The 17,997-nt window shown below is 39.6% G+C and overlaps 1 protein-coding gene across 1 annotated transcript in view; it reads left to right on the top strand.

Moving 5' to 3' along the window:
• Nucleotides 1-17,997, top strand: part of CTNNA2 (catenin alpha 2) — a 1,031,201-nt gene that overhangs the window by 218,745 nt on the left and 794,459 nt on the right. The window contains exons 4-5 of the mRNA XM_089922913.1: nt 8,965-9,084; nt 13,741-14,007. Coding sequence (XP_089779039.1) covers nt 8,965-9,084; nt 13,741-14,007 — 387 coding nt within the window. The remainder of the gene's footprint in view (nt 1-8,964; nt 9,085-13,740; nt 14,008-17,997) is intronic.

Below are 17,997 nucleotides of genomic sequence, written 5' to 3'. Positions count from 1 at the left end.
GCCTCTAAGGGCCCCCTTTATCAGCTTGTTGGAAGTGACTTCCCAATCCAGCACACAGAGTCCCCCAAACCTCCCCTTATAACACCTCCCCCATGAGCACCAGTTTTCTTCTCAGAACCATCACACAGCCTGCCATCTGTGTCCTTCCACTCTTCCCAGGTCCCTGTCACCTGCAGACATTCCAAGAGCAAGATGTAGCCTTTCCTCTTCACAGTCATTCAGGAACAATGCAAATAGGTGCGAAAGATCTTCTATCTTCCATAAAAGATGAGAATGGAAACCTAATTTTATCTGGAGTCTAGATTGAACCGCCCATCACCATCATTCTAAATAACTTCCTTGCTTGCTGCAACTCTTTCCTTAATGAAATGTTAGCCTATTTAGTAAATTTAATGGTACTGTCATATCTATGGAGGAAAAGATTTGATGATATCCATTATCACTGGTTTATAGACACTATTCTCTTCCTGCACTCAGTGGAACTTGGTGAGGAAGTTGGATTAGCCACCTTTGTGATTGTGTCAAGTTAAACAAAGGTGTATCTATATAGTACTATGTTAATCTATGACTTTTTCTAGCCATTTTAATGGTCATTTGGATTTCCTGCATTGTCAAACAATGAACTGTCTGTATATTGTCCTTTGATTTGGTCTAAACTACAAGAGCCAATTGGAATTCTGCAGTAGACCCATACATTCTCTGTGTATTTCTCATTACTCTTTCAGAGCTACCATTTCTCTTTTTCTACTGCCACTCTCAGAAGCCTGTACTAGTTGAGGCCTCTCTACCAGACTCCCTTCAAAACTAAGAACTTTTGATTTTGCAAACATAGTTCTGTCTTGTGCCTGATTCACTCACGATTATGTTCTTGGCTATTTCCACTGATCGTTATTCTGTTCACCCTAGTTCATGCCACCTTACATGGCAACAAAGCTTCAAATTCACTTACTTTGCGAGGCTCAATAGTTTCTCTTCTGTTGGACGGCAAGGAGTAAACTCAGCTTAAAATTACAATCCCTTTAGTCCCAGATTTAGAGGTGATGCCGAGAAGATTGGTTGCAGATTTAAGCTATCTCAAACTTTTTGCAGCCCAGGAGTTCCTCCAGTTTTTGTTTGCAAAATATTTCCTCCTCTGAAGATTTCTAAAGTTTGTTTTTCAATTCCATATTTCTTAAGTATATTTTCCTTTATTTTTCTACTTGAAATTAAAAGTCCATATCCCTTATCAAAACCACAACTCAAAATACAATCAATGTAGTATTTTATTTTTTACATCTTTATTGGAGTATAATTGCTTTACAATGGTGTGTTAGTTTCTGCTTTATAACAAAGTGAATCAGTTTTACACATACATATGTTCCCAAATCTCCTCCCTCTTGCGCTCCCTCCCTCCCACACTCCCTATCCCACCCCTCCAGGCGGTCACAAAGCACCGAGCTGATCTCCCTGTACTATGCACCTGCTTCCCACTAGCTATCTACTTATGTTTGGTAGTGTATATATGTCCATGCCTCTCTCTCGCTTTGTCACAGCTGACCCTTCCCCCTCCCCATATCCTCAAGTCCATTCTCTAGTAGGTCTGTGTCTTTATTCCTGTCTTACCCCTAGGTTCTTCATGACATTTTTTTCCCCTTAAATTCCATATATATGTGTTAGCATACGATATTTGTCTTACTCTTTCTGACTTACTTCACTCTGTATGACAGACTCTAGGTCTATCCACCTCATTACAAATAGCTCAATTTCGTTTCTTTTTATGGCTGAGTAATATTCCATAGTATATATGTGCCACACCTTCTTTATCCATTCATCCAATGATGGACACTTAGGTTGTTTCCATCACCGGGCTATTGTAAATAGAGCTGCAATGAACATTTTGGTACATGACTCTTTTTGAATTATGGTTTTCTCAGGGTATATGGCCAGTAGTGGGATCGCTGGGTCATATGGTAGTTCTATTTGTAGTTATTTAAGGAACCTCCATACTGTTCTCCATAGTGGCTGTACCAATTCACATTCCCACCAGCAGTGCAAGAGTGTTCCCTTTTCTCCACACCCTCTCCAGCATTTATTGTTTCTAGATTTTTTGATGATGGCCATTCTGACTGGTGTGAGATGATATCTCATTGTAGTTTTGATTTGCATTTCTCTAATGATTAGTGATGTTGAGCATTCTTTCATGTGTTTGTTGGCAGTCTGTATATCTTCTTTGGAGAAATGTCTAGTTAGGTCTTCTGCCCATTTTTGGATTGGGTTTTTTGTTTTTTTGTTATTGAGCTGCACGAGCTGCTTATAAATTTTGGAGATTAATCCTTTGTCAGTTGCTTCATTTGCAAATATTTTCTCCCATTCTGAGTGTTGTCTTTTGTGCTTGTTTATGGTTTCCTTTGCTGTGCAAAAGCTTTGAAGTTTCATTAGGTCCCATTTGTTTATTTTTGTTTTTATTTCCATTTCTCTAGGAGGTGGGTCAAAAAGGATCTTGCTGTGATTTATGTCGTAGAGTGCTCTGCCTATGTTTTCCTCTAAGAGTTTGATAGTTTCTGGCCTTACATTTAGGTCTTTAATCCATTTTGAGCTTATTTTTGTGTATGGTGTTAGGGAGTGATCTAATCTCATACTTTTACATGTACCTGTCCAGTTTTCCCAGCACCACTTATTGAAGAGGCAGTCCTTTCTGCACTGTACATTCCTGTCTCCTTTATCAAAGATAAGGTGACCATATGTGCATGGGTTTATCTCTGGGCTTTCTATCCTGTTCCATTGATCTATCTTTCTGTTTTTGTGCCAGTACAATACTGTCTTGATTACTGTAGCTTCATAGTATAGTCTGAAGCCAGGGAGCCTGATTCCTCCAACTCCGTTTTTCATTCTCAAGTTTGCTTTGGCTATTCAGGGTCTTTTGTGTTTCCATACAAATTGTGAAATTTTTTGTTCTAGTTCTGTGAAAAATGCCAGTGGTAGTTTGATAGGGATTGCATTGAATCTGTAGATTGCTTTGGGTAGTAGAGTCATTTTCATAATGTTAATTCTTCCAATCCAAGAACATGGTATATCTCACCATCTATTTGTATCATCTTTAATTTCTTTCATCAGTGTCTTATAATTTTCTGTATACAGGTCTTTTGTCTCCTTAGGTAGGTTTATTCCTAGATATTTTATTCTTTTTGTTGCAGTGGTAAATGGAAGTGTTTTTTGATTTCAGTTTCAGATTTTTCATCATTAGTGTATAGGAATCCAAGAGATTTCTGAGCATTCATTTTGTATCCTGCTACTTTACCACATTCATTGATTAGCTCTAGTAGTTTTCTGGTAGCATCTTTAGGATTCTCTATGTATAGTGTCATGTCATCTGCAAACAGTGACAGCTTTACTTCTTCTTTTCCGATCTGGATTCCTTTTATTTCCTTTTCTTCTCTGATTGCTGTGGCTAAAACTTCCAAAGCTATGTTGAATAAGAGTGGTGAGAGTGGGCAACCTTGTCTTGTTCCTGATCTTAGTGGAAATGCTTTAAGTTTTTCACCATTGAGGACAATGTTGGCTGTGGATTTGTCATATATAGCCTTTATTATGTTGAGGAAAGTTCCCTCTATGCCTACTTTCTGCAGGTTTTTGATCATAAATGGGTGTTGAATTTTGTTGAAAGCTTTCTCTGCATCTCTTGAGATGATCATACGGTTTTTCTCCTCAATTTGTTAATTTGGTGTATCACGTTGATTGCTTTGCGTATATTGAAGAATCCTTGCATTCCTGGAATAAACCCCACTTGATCATGGTGTATGATCCTTTTAATGTGCTGTTGGATTCTGTTTGCTAGTATTTTGTTGAGGATTTTTGAATCTATGTTCATCAGTGATATTGGCCTTTAGTTTTCTTTCTTTGTGACATCCTTGTCTGGATTTGGTATCAAGGTGATGGTGGCCTCGTAGAATGAGTTTGGGAGTGTTCCTCCCTCTGCTATATTTTGGAAGAGTTTGAGAAGGATAGGTGTTAGCCCTTCTCTAAAATTGATAGAATTTGCCTGTAAAGCCATCTGGTCCTTGGCTTTTGTTTGTTGGAAGATTTTTAATCACAGTTTCAATTTCAGTTCTTGTGATTGGTCTGTTCATATTTTCTATTTCTTCCTGATTCAGTCTTGGCAGGTTGTGCATTTCTAAGAATTTGTCCATTTCTTCCAGGTTGTCCATTTTATTGGCATAGAGTTGCTTGTAGTAATCTCTCATGATCTTTTGTATTTCTGCAGTGTCAGTTGTTACTTCTCCATTTTCATTTCTAATTCTATTGATTTGAGTCTTCTCCCTTTTTTTCGTGATGAGTCTGGCTAATGGTTTATCAATTTTGTTTGTCTTCTCAAAGAACCAGCTTTTAGTTTTATTGATCTTTGCTATCATTTCCTTCATTTCTTTTTCATTTATTTCTGATCTGATTTTTATGATTCCTTTCCTTCTGCTAACTTTGGGGTGTTTTTGTTCTTCTTTCTCTAATTGCTTTAGGTGCAAGTTTAGGTTGTTTATTCGAGATGTTTCCTGTTTCTTGAGGTAGGATTGTATTGCTATAAACTTCCGTCTTAGAACTGCTTTTGCTGCATCCCATAGGTTTTGAGTCCTTGTGTCTCCATTGTCATTTGTTTCTAGGTATTTTTTTTTTATTTCCTCTTTGATTTCTTCAGTGATCACTTCGTTATTAAGTAGTGTATTGTTTAGCCTCCATGTGTTTGTATTTTTTACAGATCTTTTCCTGTAATTGATATCTAGTCTCATAGCGTTGTGGTCGGAAAAGATATTTGACACAATTTCAATTTTCTTAAATTTACCAAGGCTAGATTTGTGACCCAAAATATGATCTATCCTGGAGAATGTTGCATGAGCACTTGAGAAAAATGTGTATTCTATTGTTTTTGGATGGAATGTCCTATAAATATCAATTAAGTCCATCTTGTTTAGTGTATCATTTAAAGCTTGTGTTTCCTTATTTATTTTCATTTTGGATGATCTGTCCATTGGTGAAAGTGGGGTGTTAAAGTCCCCTACTATGAATGTGTTATTGTCGATTTCCCCTTTTATGGCTGTTAGTATTTGCCTTATGTATTGAGGTGGTCCTATGTTGGGTGCATAAATATTTACAATTGTTATATCTTCTTCTTGGATTGATCCCTTGATCATTATGTAGTGTCCTTCTTTGTCTCTTGTAATAGTCTTTATTTTAAAGTCTATTTTGTCTGATATGAGAATTGCTACTCCGGCTTTCTTTTGGTTTCCATTTGCATGGAATAGCTTTTTCCATCCCCTTACTTTTAGTCTGTATGTGTCTCTAGGTCTGAAGTGGGTCTCTTGTAGACAGCATATATATGGGTCTTGTTTTTGTACCCATTCAGCCAATCTGTGTCTTTTGGTGGGAGCGTTTAGTCCATTTACATTTAAGGTAATTATCGATATGTATGTTCCTATTCCCACTTTCTTAATTGTTTTCGGTTCATTATTGTAGGTCTTTTCCTTCTCTTGTGTTTCTTGCCTAGAGAAGTTCCTTTAGCATTTGTTGTAAAGCTGGTTTGGTCGTGCTGAACTCTCTCAGTTTTTGCTTGTCTGTAAAGGTTTTAATTTCTCCATCAAATCTGAATGAGATCCTTGCTGGGTAGAGTAATCTTGGTTGCAGGTTTTTCTCCTTCATCACTTTAAATATGTCCTGCCAGTCCCTTCTGGCTTGCAGAGTTTCTGCTGAAAGATCAGCTGTTAACCTTATGGGGATTCCTTTGTGTGTTATTTGTTGTTTTTCCCTTGCTGCTTTTAATATGTTTTCTATTTGTTTTTTTTTTTGTTTGTTTTTGTTTTTTTTGCGGTGTGCGGGCCTCTCACTGTTGTGGCCCCTCCCGCCGTGGAGCACAGGCTCCGGACATGCAGGCCCAGTGGCCACGGCTCACGGACCCAGCCACTCCGCTGCATGCGGGATCCTCCTGGATCGGGGCACAAACTTGCGTCCCCTGCATTGGCAGGCGGACTCCCAGCCACTGCGCCACCAGGGAAGCCTGTATTTAATTTTTGACAGTTTGATTAATATGTGTGTTGGCATATTTCTCTTTGGATTTATCCTGTATGGGACTCTCTGTGCTTCCTAGACTTGATTAACTATTTCCTTTCCCATATTAGGGAAGTTTTCAACTATAGTCTCTTCAAATATTTTCTCAATCCCTTTCTTTTTCTCTTCTTCATCTGGAACCCCTATAATTCGAATGTTGCTGCATTTAATGTTGTCCCAGAGGTCTCTGAGACTGTCCTCAGTTCTTTTCATTCTTTATTCTGCTCTGCAGTAGTTATTTCCACTATTTTATCTTCCAGGTCACTTATCCGTTCTTCTGCCTCAGTTATTCTGCTATTGATCCCATCTAGAGTATTTTTAATTTCATTTATTGTGCTGTTCATCATTGTTTGTTTCATCTTTAGTTCCTCTAGGTTCTTGTTAAATGTTTCTTGCATTTTGTCTCTTCTGTCTCCAAGATTTTGGATCACCTTCACTATCATTATTCTGAATTCTTTTTCAGGTAGACTGCCTATTTCCTCTTCATTTGTTAGGTCTGGTGGGTTTTTATCTTGCTCCTTCATCTGCTGTTTTTCTGTCTTCTCATTTTGCTTATCTTACTGTGTTTGGGGTCTCCTTTTTGCAGGCTGCAGGTTCGTAGTTCCCGTTGTTTTTTGTGTCTGTCCCCAGTGGCTATGGTTGGTTCAGTGGGTTGTGTAGGCTTCCTGGTAGAGGGGACTAGTGCCTGTGTTCTGGTGGATGAGGCTGGATCTTGTTTTTCTGGTGGGCAGGTCCATGTCTGGTGGTGTTTTATAGGGTGTCTGTGAACTTATTATGATTTTAAGCAGCCTCTCTGCTAATGGGTGGGGTTGTGTTCCTGTCTTACTAGTTGTTTGGCATAGGGTGTCCTGCACTGTAGCTTGCTGGTCGTTGAGTGAAGCTGGGTGCTGGTGTTGAGACGGAGATTTATGGGACATTTGATATTATGTGTAGCTTGGAGGTCTTTTGTGGACCAGTGTCCTGAAGTTGGCTCTCCCACCTCAGAGGCACAGCACTGACTCCTGGCTGTAGCAACAAAAGCCTTTCATCCACATGGCTCAGAATAAAAGTGAGAAAAAGTAGAAAGAAAGAATTAGTAGAAGTAGAAAGAATGAAAGAACAAAAGAAAAGAAAGAAAGAAAGAAAGGTGGAAAGAAAGAAAGAAAGGAGAGAGGGAGGTAGGGAGGGAGGGAGGGAGGAAGGAAGGAAGGAAGGAGGGAAGGAAGGAAAAAAGAAAGAAGATAAAGTAAAATAAAATAAAGTAAGATAAAATATAATAAAATTATTAAAATAAAAAAATAATTATTAAGAAAAAAATTAAAACAAAAACAAAAAACACGGACGGATAGAACCCTAGGACAAATGGTGGAAGCAAAGCTATACAGACAAAATCTCAAACCGAAACATACACCCTCACAAAAAAAGGAAAATTGGGAAAAAATCATAAAACTTGCTCTCAAAGTCCACCTCCTCAATTTGGGATGATTTGTTGTCTATTCATGTATTCCACAGATGCAGGTACATCAAGTTGATTGTGGAGCTTTAATCCGCTGCTCCTGAGGCTGCTGGGAGGGATTTCCCTTTTTCTTCTTTGTTCTCACAGCTCCCGGGGCTCAGCTTTGGATTTGGCCCCGCCTCTGCGTGTAGGTTGCCGGAGGGCGTCTGTTCTTCACTCAGACCGGCCGGAGTTAAAGGAGCAGCTGCTTTGGGGACTCTGGCTCACTCAGCCCGGGGGTAGGGAGGGGCACGGAGTGCGGGGCAAGCCTGCAGCGGCAGAGGCTGACATGACGTTGCACCAGCCTGAGGCGCGCCGTGCGTTCTCCCGCGGAAGTTGTCCCTGGATCCCGGGACCCTGGCAGTGGCGGGCTGCACAGGATCCCCGAAGGGGGGTGTGGATAGTGACCTGTGCTCGCACACAGGCTTCTTGGTGGCGGCAGTAGCAGCCTTAGCGTCTCATGCCCGTCTCTGGGGTCTGTGCTTTTAGCCGCGGCTCGCGCCCGTCTCTGGAGCTCCTTTAAGCAGCGCTCTTAATCCCCTCTCCTCGCGCACCAGGAAACAAAGAGGGAAGAAAAAGTCTCTTACCTCTTCGGCAGCTCCAGACTTTTCCCCGGACTCCCTCCCGGCTAGCCGTGGTGCACTAACCCCCTGCAGGCTGTGTTCACGCCTCCAACCCCAGTCCTCTCCCTGCGCTCCAACCGAAGCCGGAGCCTCAGCTCCCAGCCCCGCCTGCCCCGGCGGGTAAGCAGACAAGCCTCTCGGACTGGTGAGTGCCGGTCGGCACCATCCTCTGTGCGGGAATCTCTCAGCTTTGCCCTCCGAACCCCTGTGGCTGTGCTCTCCTCGCGGCCCCGAAGCTCCCCCCCCTCCGCCACCCGCAGTCTCCGCCCGCGAAGGGGCTTCCTAGTGTGTGGACACTTTTCCTCCTTCACACCTCCCTCCCACTGATGCAGGTCCCGTCCCTATCCTTTTGTCTCTGTGTATTCTTTTTTCTTTTGCCCTACCCAGGTACGTGGGGAGTTTCTTGCCTTTTGGGAGGTCTGAGTTCTTCTGCCTGCGTTCAGCAGGTGTTCTGTAAGAGTTGTTCCACATGTAGCTGTATTTCTGATGTATCTGTGGGGGGGAAGGTGATCTCCACATCTTACTCTTCTGCCATCTTCCTCTCGTCTCAATGTAGTATTTTATATGCTTTAGGAGTTCAGCAATTATTATCTTTTATATACAAAATATATAAATGTTGAGCAAATATTTTTTCTGATTATAAATGCTTCTTGGGTTACTTTTCCCCATTATTTTATTTAAATGTTAATGAATAAATGTTTTCTTTTTAACAAACTAACATTTCTAGCATGTTTAATAATATTGCAATACTAACTATCCAGTTATAAATATATTGGATTTTTTTTTTTATCGTTTCAGGTGGAGGAGGCCTTAGAAGCTGTCAAAAATGCTACAAATGAGCAAGACCTTGCAAATCGCTTTAAAGAATTTGGAAAAGAGATGGTGAAACTTAACTATGTAGCTGCAAGAAGACAACAGGTGGGAAAGATTTTGGAAATCTAGGGGAGAAAGTGAGTGAGTTTAAGTAACCTTGTAGTTCTGTAGGCCCGGCCAGTGGATCAGCTGCACCTGCCGGCTATCAGATCATCAGATGCCTTAGGAACCTGTGATCACAAAGGCATCTTCCTACTCGGGCCCGTTCTGGCCCTACCCTACCGCGCTGGTACTCCCTGGGTACTCTCGGGCCCCTGCGTGCTTACTGTAGGTCACAGGCCGCCTGCTTCACTGGTGGGAACCACCACGCCAGCCCTACCACACTCTAACCTTTCTTTTTTTTTTGACTTTTATATTTATTTTTTTATGGACGTATAGTTGATTTACAATGTTGTGTTAATTTTGGCTATACAGCAAAGTGATTCAGTTATACATATATTGATATATACATTTTTAAATATTTTCTTCCATCATGGTTTATCTCAGGATATTGAACATAGTTCCCTGTGCTATACAGCAAAACCCTGTTGTTATGCACTTCATGTGTAATTGTTTGCATCTGCTAACCCCAAACTCCATCACTCCCCCACCACCCTCCCCCTTCACAACCACAAGCCTGTTCTCTATGTCTGACCACACTCTAACCTTTTGTTCACACTTGGAAACGCTCCCGATTGAAATATAAAGAGTATCAAACTGTGGTGTGGCCACTCCCTGGGCACTGTCCTTAGCCCTCACTTTTTATCTCCCAGCCCTGTGGACAGCACCGTGCATATACACACCCCAAGTGTGTAATATGTACAGTGAAACTTTTATCAAAGAGATTAAGTAAACACGAAGAAAAATAGAGAAAAGGCAGAGAGAGAGAGAGAGAGAGAGAGAGAAAGAGAGAGAGAGAAGGGAATGGACAGGGGAGGGAGAGCACAGGTAGCGAGTCACTTTGATGAAGGTGGTTGACCTGGGGTTTTCTTTGCCTCCCTTTTGTCTCAGGATGACACCCTCCATTTAGCCAGCTCTATTTGTTCAGTAGGTACCATTAGAATTTAGTTTCCAAAGAGTGTGTCCTTTTCTTTCTTCTTAGAAAAAAAAATCTTTACATGTGGAGAGGTTAGTTAAAATCCTATTCACCCATCTTCTTGACTGTTCTCAGGATTCTTCAACATTTTGGGCACTTCCTAGTGACTTTTTCTAAGGTTCTCTGTGACCAACAGGAGAATTCTAGTGAACATTTGTTGAGTGTTCATCTGTGCCAGAGTGAAGTGACACCTGTATTACAAATTGACAAAGATCTAGTCCCTTCCCCTAAAGAGCTTCCAGTGTCCTTTGTGGTGGGCACACAGTCATGACTTTAGTTCAGGCGATTATTTTTAAGTATTTTGTTATCAGCAGAATCCTTTGTTCATGTGGAATCTTGTGTGGTAGCCCACAATGTAATGTGGTTAGGAGCGAAGTTACTCTGAAGCACAGGTTTGAGGCCCAAAAGCCACTTAGCTTGTTTAAACAACTGAAAAAAAAATGCATTGAATCTTGATTTCAGTGACCAACGGGGAGGCTGGGGAGAAGGGTGGGTGCCAGGACACTCAGAGTCTTGTAGAGTGTTTGGATTTTATTGTAAGTGAATGGGTAGTAGTTGAATAGTTCAGAGTTTGGTATCAAAGTCTCAGATTTATAGTTTAATGTTATTCTAGGTATGTTGCAAAGATGGGGGTAGCATGGAAGAGGAGAGACTAGTTGTAGTTGGGGGGGGGGCTGAAGTCATCTAGGTGAGCGATGCTGGTGATTCTGGAAAATCTTTATCAAAAGTTCAGGCTCTCGTTCAATTCGTCCAAAAGAATTTGGTGAGGAACACAAAACACAGAGGAAAAAATAAATACGCACACTGAGTCTGAGGTGCAAAGAGAACAAAGACACAGTTTATTCAGGACAGAAGCAAAAGTTACACACTCAGAGAAGCGTGTGGGCGTCCTCTAGAGTGAGGGGTGCCACCCAGGGTTATTGATCCCCTTTTTGTCTTATTTTTAGCACTTTGAATGGGTGGGGGCCTTTTTGATTAGGGGGGAATATTCTTTGAGCAGAGGGTTGAGGTGTGGCCTGGATTTGCACCAGGTTGCATCAGCTTCTGGTCCTGTGCGTTTGTCTCCTGAAGCCACCCTACATGCACTCTAGGAGCTGTTTTCCCTTAAATTGTCCCTTACTAGTTGAGTGCCACACGTGGAAGGTCCTATAGGGTCATCAGCAACCTGTGCATTTTTATTGCACATGCTCCATGGTTTTTCATGGTCAGAGTTTCTTGCTCAGATGCTACAAAGTTTCTGTTTTAGATGCCATTCCTCCATGCATCATGGCCTCAGTAAGGGCAAAACAAGGAGGTAGCTTTGCCTTCTGACTCATGCCTGTACATGAGGAGGCTGTCCTGGGGCCCAGCTGTGTCTTTTCTGCCTCATTGGTGGTCTCAAATAGCTTGGCAGCAGTACCGGTGGAGAAAAGCATAGGGAGTCCACATTTATTTTGAAAATAGAACACTCAGGACCTGCTGTGCAATTGGCTGTGGGAGTTTAGGGAGTGACAGCAACCAGTTCACATCTGAGGTTCTGTTTGAGCAAATGGATAGATGGTGAGGAATTTACTGAGATGGGTGAAGACTGGAAAGGGACCAGTGAGGGTTCGAGATCAAGATTTCATACTTAGATGCATTGATTTTGAGACGCTTGTAAAATCCATGTAGAAATGTCAAAAGGAGAGAGATGTGGGTTGGAGATGGAAACAAGTCATCAGCATGTAGCTGGTATTAAAATCCACAGTAATATATGAGATATTCATCTGAGAATGCCCATAAATATAATTTATTTTTATCTCATAAACCTTGTTTTAACTAATTGCTATTTCACACTCTTTCAAGAAAATGTAGGGAAAAAAGTAGAATTAAAAGAAGAAAAAAATCGTATAACACTCTACCAGCCACAGAAGTGTCGTGCTAATATTTTGGTATATTACTTTTCAGTTGTTTATCTTCATATTGTAACATATTTACAATCATACCGTGCATACAAATAGGTGTAAAATGTTCTTCTTTATTTATCTTATAAATATTACCCATTTTATTATTTTTATAGAAACTTCTTTTAATATCCACATAAAGAGTCCATCAAATGAAAACTTCAATAGTCTACTTAACCAATTCTTCATAAATCAGCATTTACATTGTTTACAGGTTTTATTCATGTGATTAAAAATGTTTCTAAAAATATCTTTATGGAAAGAATTTCCCACCCCCTATTTCTCACTTTCATATTTAGATTTTTTTTTTTTTTTTTTAGTATAGATATATCCCAGAATGGAGTCTAAGGTTTCTGGACCAGGTGTTCTGGAGGTTAATAAGACCCTTCATGACTAGTTGGGAGGAAACTTCTACCTGCACCAGCTAGATTATTGACCAGTGTAGAGGATACCCTCACATGTTGGTTCCCCATTTATCTGTGTTGATCTTTAGGGCTAAAAATAAGTCATCCCAATTTAGAAATTGTGTTGGCTGGCATATATCTGTTAGTGCTTAAGCAAAGGGGGATAGATGGCTCAGTTAGTTATTTACTACTTAATGTCAGTTTGTCTTGACAATCTTAGATATCAAATATAATGTGCTTGTCTCAGAATTATTTTGACCCATGGAAGAGATGTAATTCACTGTTTCCAGGTCATCCATCTATCATGTACCAAGTGAACAAATAGGAATAGAACCCCAGTGGTTCAAATACCCTCTAATGATAGATTTTGAAGCTAGAGAAATTTTCTCCCAGAGGTACTCAGCTGGCAGTCCTACATGGTTCTCAGAGAACAGTACTGCCTTTAACATTCCCAAAAATGCTGTGAACATTTTCTTAACAATACCCTTTAAAGCTGAAAATAAAGAGACTCTCCAGTGGTACTATTTTGACATCTCAAACTAAGAAAGCAAATCATCTTTGATCTATTTTTTTATTATTCCCTAAACTCAAATGAGTGATCCGCCATCAAAAGTAGTTTTAAAAAAAAATGAACCCTATGCTGAAAATGATAATGAAGTGACAGTGACGCACTAAGAAAAATCAGAGGAGTTCGATTTCCCATGTTTGCGATTGTAATTGAATGTGGAGTCAGGCACAGTATCAGAAAACTGAAGTTTGGGTTTTCCATCTGCTGATAACTAACTCTGATCCATTCAAGCCACTTACCTTGTTGGTGGCTCAGTTTTGACATTCTTGCAGCAATATTTATTGAATGCATTTCATGGGCCAGATACTGTGCTGTTGCCTAAAGAACCACTGAGCAAGATAGCTAGGGCTCTCTGCTCTCATTAGACATACAGTTTAGGAGAAAGACATATGCTTAAATAAGTAAATACAATAAAGCATTGATGAGTATTAATGATAGGAGGGAAGAGGGTCTTGTGGGAACAGATAGAAGGGGATGTAGCTTAGAGAGTTGTATGGAGAGTAGGTTCTCAGAGGATGGGCCCCATTAGGGGAAAGGATAGGGTGGAAGAGGGATCCTCAGATATTTCACATAGAAAGAACAGTACGTGCAAAGTCTTGGCAGCTAGAGAGAAGAGAGAGGAGATGGTTTCTAAAATTCAGTGGTCCTAGATGTCTGTGACTTTAAGCTCTATTACAGACACTTCCATGGCAAGCTTCATGGAAGTGACGGGTTTGTGTTTTGCACACACAGGAGCTGAAGGACCCTCATTGTCGGGATGAGATGGCAGCCGCCCGAGGGGCTCTAAAGAAGAACGCCACAATGCTGTACACAGCCTCCCAAGCCTTCCTCCGCCACCCAGATGTTGCCGCCACGAGAGCCAACCGAGATTACGTGTTCAAACAAGTGCAGGAGGCCATTGCCGGCATCTCCAATGCTGCTCAAGCTACCTCGCCCACCGACGAAGCCAAAGGCCACACGGGCATCGGGGAGCTGGCTGCGGCTCTGAACGAATTTGACGTAAGCATCTGGGTGATATACCCAGAAGGGCGTGTGTTTTCACTGAAAAAATGTTTTGGGATGAAGGGCCACCAAGATAATATACATTGATTTACCTCTCTTGAGGCTTTTGATAGTAAGTTAAACTACCTGATGTATGACTGTTGCTAGGAATCCGACATCTTGGTAGAACCTAGTTTACTGGTCTTTAAAGGAGCTAACAACTGTGTTAAAGAGGACCAGATCCCATGCAGGTAGAAACCTTGAACACTGTAACTTTCCTACACCACAGGCTATTTTAGGGACAGTTTATCATTTGCAGGATTATCTTTATTATTAAAGAGGCAAATGTCATAGGCAGTGTAGATGTGGATTGCCTCGATGTTGTGTTTGGGTGAAGAACTGCTCTCAATTTCTTCATTTTCAATCAGTGGTGAGCAGACTCCGCTGCCCTCTCATCCCATCCGGGATCCTAGTCTTCCTCGCATCAGCCCCTCTGGGTGGCACCTCTGCTAGTCCCGTGAATGACCCACATTCTGAACCTACTATTTCTAGGGGTGTGTCCCAATGAGGTAAGCAGTAGAAGGATGGCTCACTGTGCCATAGTCATGGCAACCGAATGAATGGGAAGGATGCATGTCATCAACAGCCCGGGATGACAGCTCTCACTGCCCCTGGGCCAGGATACAACCCACCTGTGAGAAGGTGGAATTCAGTTGAGTTCATCCCATGTTCAGTGAGAGCCTACATGTGTTGTGAGCTAAAAACATTTATAAATAATTAGTATCTGCTTTTAAGAGTTATATTTTCCCTTAGAGGAGATGAAGGATGCAGAAATATACTGAAACTCTTTAAGTGATAAAATACAATGTAACAGGAATTCATAGGAGAAGAATTGGTTACTTAACAGCTGTGGAGAAAGATGATGAGTTTGCTTTTGGATATGTTGACATGAATTTTTGGCAGGAGATGACTGGCTGCCTGCTAGAAAACAGAACCAGGAGCAAATGATTGTTAAAGGTATGGAGATGGATGATATAAAGGAAGGATAATTATAACACTTTATACACAGATAATTCTTTCCAGTTTTCACAGGCATCTCTCTTCTTTCTTTTATTTTTTCAGTTAGTCAAAAAAATATACATATGTTGAACTCAGACCATATATATATTATTTCCAAAGTTTCTAAAATAAGGATTAAATACAATAAATTTCAAGTATTTACCACAGAAATTAGGCCTTAACATGTGAATTCACAAAGTTTTAGGAGACAACAGAAAATTCGTTGGAACTAATAAGATACTTCAGTAAGGTTATTGATTTTAAAATAAAGATATAGAAGTTACTAGATTTCCATAATGTAAAAAAAAAAAAGAATAATAGAAAAGAGATCCTGTTCACAAAATAAACAATAAAAATAATTTGTTGGCTTTATTTCACTACTTAACTTAATTTTATTTCTTTATTATGTTAGAAATAATCCTGATACAAATGTAGAGGATCTAAGATAGAAAATTATATTACTTTACTGAGGGGTAAGTTGTACTTTGTGGTAAATGATGTCATGATCCCAGGTAGGAAAAACTATTGACCCTATCAGTTTTTATAATATTCAGACAATCTGTATAAAAATTCTAGGAGGGTTTTCTTGGAACTTGACAGAGTGATGATATATATTTTTTTCTTTTTCTTTTTTCTGGGTTAAGAATGAATGAGCCCATAATTTAAGAAAACAAAAATGAGCAGGTCATGCACTCAGATATTAACACATTACAATGCCACATTAATTTTTACTGAGTGCATTAGAATAAAATTGTCTCATCAGTTAAACAGAATAGAAAATTATAACATCAACTACAAAATTATTTTATGAAATGATGCTTTCTTTTTTTTTTTTTTTTTTTTGCGGTACACGGGCCTCTCACCGTTGTGGCCTCTCCCGTCGCGGAGCACAGGCTCCGGACACGCAGGCTCAGCGGCCATGGCTCACGGGCCTAGCCGCTCCGCGGCATGTGAGATCTTCCCGGACTGGGGCACGAATCCGTGTCCCCTGCATCGGCAGGCGGACTCTCGACCACTGCACCACCAGGGAAGCTCTGAAATGGTGCTTTTTAAAATTAAAGAATATTTAGATTTTGACACAATTACACTTTTATAATCATAGTTTATTTTATAATCAAAAAATAAACAATAAAGCCTAAGTGAGAACCTGGTAATAGAGTAGATATGCAGCGTACAGAGGACTCTCTTGAAGGAATGTCCAGACTCTTCACCTGCTGCCGCCTTCTGCCCCAGAGCGTGGTGACTGCAGCTTCCCATTCTCTTTGTATCTCAACCATTTTCATTGTATCTCAACCATTTTCATTAAAAGGAGCTTTTACCTGCAGTGAATTTAACAACTGAGGCATCATTTGGGTTATTATGGCTTTGGATTCAGAAAATAAAACTTAGGCCATGTGGGAAAAGTCTACTAGTAAAGTATGTTGGAATACTTTCCAACTGTTCTAATAGGTTGGTGTCTTCTCATTATGGACAAATAGGCTTTGGGAGGTTAACATATGAATGCAATAGTCAAAGATTTTTTTTTTATAAAAAGTGTGGCATATTAACTAATTCACTAATTATATTTTATTCACTTTATATATTGCTATGTGTCATTATAAATATTAACTAAGTGATGTTTATTACTTATATTAACTCAGTATCTTATATGTTAACTAATTGTATATTATATTAGCTAAGTATATTAACCAAGTAATATTGTATTATTAAATGTATATTAGTTCTCAAGCTATGTAAATTGCATACAACATTATCTAATGTTTAAAATTGTATTTCTCAGATGTTGACAGAAATCAACATGTGGAGCTGTCTCAATTAGCAATTCATAGGTAGTAATCCCATTTGGTGTGGTTCTCTAAAAACAGTTATTTAGTAAATGAAATTGATTTCAGTACTTTCTCAAAAGTAGTAATGCTAGTAAAATATTATTATTTAAAGATATAATGTAATTAACCAGTTGTAGATTTTTTATCATTTCTGACACCAGCAAACCTAGACAGTCTTTAATGATATTTGAAAATCCCTCACTAAAATAATGTTCCATTTCTCTTTGTAACAGAATTATACATTTCTGTTCTATATTTGCATAATGAATACCTCGGTATTTTTTATTTCCCAGGCGTATTGACTTGAAGTTGATTTAGAATTCACAGGCATTTGTCTTAAATCCTAAATGCTATTCTCAGATATTAAACAAATTGATATTACATTGGGTGGGAAACTCACTGACACTTCCTTTGATTTACTTTTCTGGTAATATCCCTTACCGGTGCTTGGTTTGGTGGCTTGCCAATGTAATACGGATTTGAAAAAGTCAAGCAACTTTGAGATTCTGAAGTGAAAAGAACCGTACAAATACAAAATATATTTTCAGTCATCCCCTAATGTTGAATTTGAAGTCCAGACCATTTCATAATAATAGTCATCATTGTGTTAAACCCAGTTTTTCTGGGAGGTAGGATGCAGAAGTGGCTTCGAGTTTCTCAGTTGATTAAGAACAAGGCAAAAATTAGTATTTTTGCATTCATTTGTCTAAAATTATAGGATTGATTTCTACCCAGTTATAGTTGTATAACTATATAGTTATAATTAGGCTCAATGCTCGGTGACCTATTTTCTGGCATTATTATCCTACCTACATGAAGAGTTGATGTAGTGATTTATAAAGTAAAAGATTGAAAGAAAAAACCCAGTATTTTAACAACTTGAAACTGTCAAGAGAGTCTCTAATGATATAACAGCAAAAAGTAAAATGATTGCTAATCAACGGAAAAATCAACCTCTGTTTAAAACGTGGCAACTTGAGATAGGTCATTTTATCTAGTGAAGCTATCTACTAAGGGATACTGAAAAGAATTTAGAAAAATGTGGTGACTGCTCAGAAGTAAATCATGTTATGTCAATTTTGACTGCTAGAAAACTTCCAAGAGTGGCAGAAAGGAAAATGAA

The sequence above is a fragment of the Delphinapterus leucas genome, chromosome 13, assembly GCF_059928025.1.
Source record: "Delphinapterus leucas isolate spDelLeu-1000000601 "Yukka" chromosome 13, BTC_Dleu_Yukka2, whole genome shotgun sequence".
Lineage (NCBI taxonomy): Eukaryota > Metazoa > Chordata > Mammalia > Artiodactyla > Monodontidae > Delphinapterus > Delphinapterus leucas.
Note: the sequence above shows the minus strand (reverse complement) of the source record. Positions and strands in the feature narration are given on the sequence as shown.